Genomic DNA, 4355 nt, shown 5'->3' on the forward strand with positions numbered 1-4355 from the left:
TGTAAGTTGGCGTGTTTAGTTATTGAAATATCAGAATTTTCTTATTTCTGAAGTTTACCGTTATATGGTAGGTGGCGGTAATTTTATGACGATTTCAAAAATTTTCAACATATCGCTTTTTTGAGCCAAGGTTGATAAATGTACCGAGTATGGTACAAAATGATAAACCGGTTACAGAGATACACATATGTAGGCGTAAGTGGGCGGTGCCATGCCATTTTTCCAAAAATTTCCCTAACTAGCATTTTCTGCTGAGCGGTTGTTTATATTGATTTTGAGTAAATTAGCTTAAATAGCTACTAATTTATAGCAGTTTTCGTATTTCTGTAAATTACCGTTGTATGAGAGGTGGCGTGGTTATTGTCTGATTTCAAAAATTTTCAAAGAAATTCTTAGTGAGGGAGGGAACTTCAGATAAGAGCACGCCGCCCAAAATTATGGTATTGAACTACAGCTGCATTTTCGTGCATTTTTAATTTTTGTAGCTTTATGTTCTCTTATTCAAATTCGATTCAGCCTACTAGGCCATCCTCTTAACGGTCATTGTACTACAAATAATACTAATTACCAAGCAAAATACAGGTTCTTAAACTCAAGCGTTTTCACACTTGTTCGAGTATAAAGGCTTGTGCTCTGGGGTAGTTGAGTTGCGAGCAATCTAAAAATCCTTCTGCTGATTTGCATGCAACACCTTGCCTGGGGTGGTTGGCTGAGTAGCTATAGCAACCCCATACTATAGATTTATGCAAACAAAACTTTAGTTTAATGTCTCCTTCAGAAAATTTCCGTACGAGCGACTCTTAAACGCTATCGAAATGGTACTAATCATGCACCCGCCTTGCACGTCCAAATAGTTACATACGCTCAGTGAGGACAACGCTTTGCGGCATTTAAATTAGTTGACTAGTGTCATTGTGTGAGTGAAGTGACAACTGATGCAGCCTATAAGTTAAAAATATATAAACAAACACGAGTTTATGCATCAACAAAACGGTCCGTGCGAGAATTTGCCAAAGTTAAAATAATTTAAATAAATAAGTGCTATTCCACATGGGCTTCCTTTGTGTAAATTTGTTCTTCCAAGTGGCAACCGTTTTGCTCTTTCGCTGGGGAAACGCCCAGGAAGTGGCGTTGTCCAATTCAAATAGTACTTTGCTCATATTTACAGACATGAGACATTGCAAAAATAACGAATTCTACGATTTGGATACGTTTTCATGTGTTACCTGTGGTAAGGAGGAGGAGGATATCCTACAATCCACGATGGATAGTAAGTATTGATTAAACAGATTGATCAGATATTATGGTAGGACCGCAGTATGTTCATATTTAGAAATAACGTATGTCTGCATGTATGTATGTATGTACATTAGACCTCGTCAAAAATTAAACATTCTGCAATGCGACCGCAATCAGACTCATACTTTAGTATTTGGCATAGTAATGATCAGGGCCGAAGAAAATAAGCAAGAAAAAATCCATTTTAAGCGCTTAGATAAGCACTAAAACATTGGCAAATATGCTCGCAAAACAACAAAAATTAGGAAGAGTTTAATGTCTTGCTTTTTATTAAATTTGTTTCAAGGATTGAAAAATTATGATAATAGAGATCCACGCTGGTCGTTTTAGTTTTGTAAATATTCGTTAGTCTGCATTCGAGGTAAATTATCTTTAATCCCTTTAATTACACCAATGCCTTCCCGTAGAAACGAACCATTGATTGATAAATTTTTATATCTAACCAGAGATGCAATTGAAGTTACGAGCTAATAAAAACCAAATCTTTTTTTATGTTATTATTTGAAAACATTTCTTTAGTCCAAGAAATGGTTCACAAAAATGTATTGAGCCAAATTTTCTTAGGCAGTACGACGTTCTTAAGAAATTTGCTACGCTTTCTACTACGGCTTGCCAAAGTTTGTTTGTGAAGAGTACAAGGCACCCTTGTTTTCAACAGAAATATCCTTCCAGTACTGCTGGAGTCAATCGCTACTTTTGAGCCGCTACTGCACTGACTCCTAGGTAAGTAGCTACTCTATTAACCTATAGTAGTGCACATGGTAGTGCAGAGTCGAACCAGTCGTAAGCAGGATAGCTAAAAACTACGACAGAGGGCGCCCATAAATCACGCCAGTGACTACTTTAATAACTCCCGGTAGTGCAGAGAGAGCCGATGGTGACTTCCGCCTAGGACATTGCCTTGTAAAAGTAATCGATGAAATACGCTACAAGTAGTCGAGCTATGCCCGTTCCATTATTACGTGAGAAAAAAGTGAGACAGTAGGCTGTGGGGATATGTATGGTTGATGCTACGCTCCCTTAATATATCGAAAGTCTGCAGTAGGTGTCAACAATTTCAAAAAAAAAAATCGATATAGCCGTTCGCGAGATCGCCTCTTATTAAAAGAAGGAGCTTCTCTTTATGTTTATGTTTAGGTAACACAGGGCAACACCGTGATAGAACCTTCCTTCTTCTTCTTAACTGGCACTGTAACCGCCTAAGCGATTTGCGCCGAGTTCAAGTTCAACAAAACACGCCAGTCGTTTCTCTTCTGTTACCAACTGACGACGGAAATGCCAAGTGAAGCGAAGAACCTTCCTTCTACTATGCCTACACATTGCCCTGATGGTCACAATAAAAAAATACTGGAAAATTATGCAATTGAAAACAAAAATATTGTTGTAAAAATCAGTGTTAGCTGTTCAATAAATGACTAAGGTGACCTTAGGGTCAAGGTGCAGGAATAGTATATTCAGGGATTGAAGTCAGAATTCCATGCCTTAATTTGAGTCTTTTGCTTAATTGCGGTAGGTACTCAAACTTCCCAAAATCAGTTTTTCCTGTTTATCAAATGACTATAAGTGACCATCAAGCAAAGGTGCAGGAATTTTCAGGGATTTTATTCTAGATTTTTAGCTTTAATCTAAGCCTAAGTCTAAGTGGAAGGTTCTACCATCCTTTGTTTCTTTGCTAGAGCTTCTCAAATATTGCAAAAAACGCGATTGTTCGACACTTTGACCTCGTTTTTCTCTGGAGGTGATGAAAACTCTATGCTTACGGATTCGTAATTAGCACAAAACAATCTGTCAAAAATAGCCTTAACATTTGCTGCATCATATTTTTTCCCATTTTTGTTGGCCTATGTAATAAGTATGGTTAAATAGCCAATACCCGCATATTTGCGGCGCCTTCAAAAACCTTTCGAACTGTAAAACAATGACTCAATTCTATTCTACGCATATCTATAATGCGGGTATCGAATTTCAAGCAAATCGGACCATAGATAAGATTTTTTGGAATAGATCGATCCCTGTTCCACCTATCAGAAGAAATTATCCTATATGTTAATCCTGGTAATAAGCTACCTACCTACATGCCAAATTTCAAGCGAGTGGCGCCATAAATAAGATTACTTCCAATAGATCGGTATCTGGTCCACCTATCAGAAAATATATCCTATGTGTTGAAGCAAGTGGCACCATAAACAAGATTTTTTCGAATAACTAGACCGGTTCCTGGCCCACTTAACGGAAAAAATTGATCCTATATGCTAATCTAGGCAAAAGGCTACCTACGTATTAAATGAAAAATTATCTTTTTATCATTAAATTCAACAATTTTTATTGAGCTTGAGGCCGTTTTATAATGAAAACTTATTGTGGAAAAGCAACAATAATTTGAAAAAAATGTAAAGGTCATAGCTATTTCGGAATCACCACATTTCCTCATCAGACTTCTTTCAGTAGGATTCGAACCGACGATCCCACTGACTCAGCTAGTAGCCTACGCCCTGCGCTAAGTTCGCCTTGTTAATTCTTGTTGGCTATTTCCACTATTTCACTTGTTAAGCCAACTACAATCAAGCGCAGCTATTCCGCTGCAATTCACTTGATCATGTGGTTGTTGGTTTTGTTGGTTTTTGTTAATATTTCTATTATTAGAATGTTTAACTTTTTAGGTGTGCTTGTCCTTAAGTTATTTGTTTTTGTTATTTTATGGCCTTATAACAATTATATTCAACAATTTTTATCATTATGGAAAAAATACCTCTTTTGGAACGAGTACCAGTTTTAAAACAATATTATAAATTTTTGTAGAAAAAAAGAATTAAGTCGCCCTGTGAACACATGTGAGTGCGGTTTTCCTGCAACATCGTGCAGTGGCGGATACAGGGTAGGGGCGCTGGGGGCGATCGCCTCCCCCAGAGCTGGAAAGAAATTTCAGATAAAATGTATTACCTCAGTCGAGAAATTTGAAAACAAATTAAAAAAATGTTTTTTTAATATCAATCACAATCCCTTTTTCAGGCTTGCACAAGATTATTTATAGAATAAGAAAGCATGTAAACCTCTTA

The 4355-nt window shown here is 37.0% G+C and overlaps 1 protein-coding gene across 1 annotated transcript in view; it reads left to right on the forward strand.

Moving 5' to 3' along the window:
- Positions 1-979: 979 nt before the first annotated feature.
- LOC108375840 (meckelin) overlaps positions 980-4355 on the forward strand; it is a 17764-nt gene continuing 14388 nt past the window's right edge. The window contains exon 1 of the mRNA XM_017631985.1: positions 980-1270. Within this exon, the coding sequence (XP_017487474.1) occupies positions 1051-1270 (220 nt within the window). The 5' untranslated portion in view covers positions 980-1050. The remainder of the gene's footprint in view (positions 1271-4355) is intronic.

The sequence above is a fragment of the Rhagoletis zephyria genome, unplaced genomic scaffold (assembly GCF_001687245.7).
Source record: "Rhagoletis zephyria isolate East Lansing unplaced genomic scaffold, Rhagoletis_zephyria_1.1 Rzeph_scaffold_09515, whole genome shotgun sequence".
Classification (NCBI taxonomy): Eukaryota; Metazoa; Arthropoda; class Insecta; order Diptera; family Tephritidae; genus Rhagoletis; species Rhagoletis zephyria.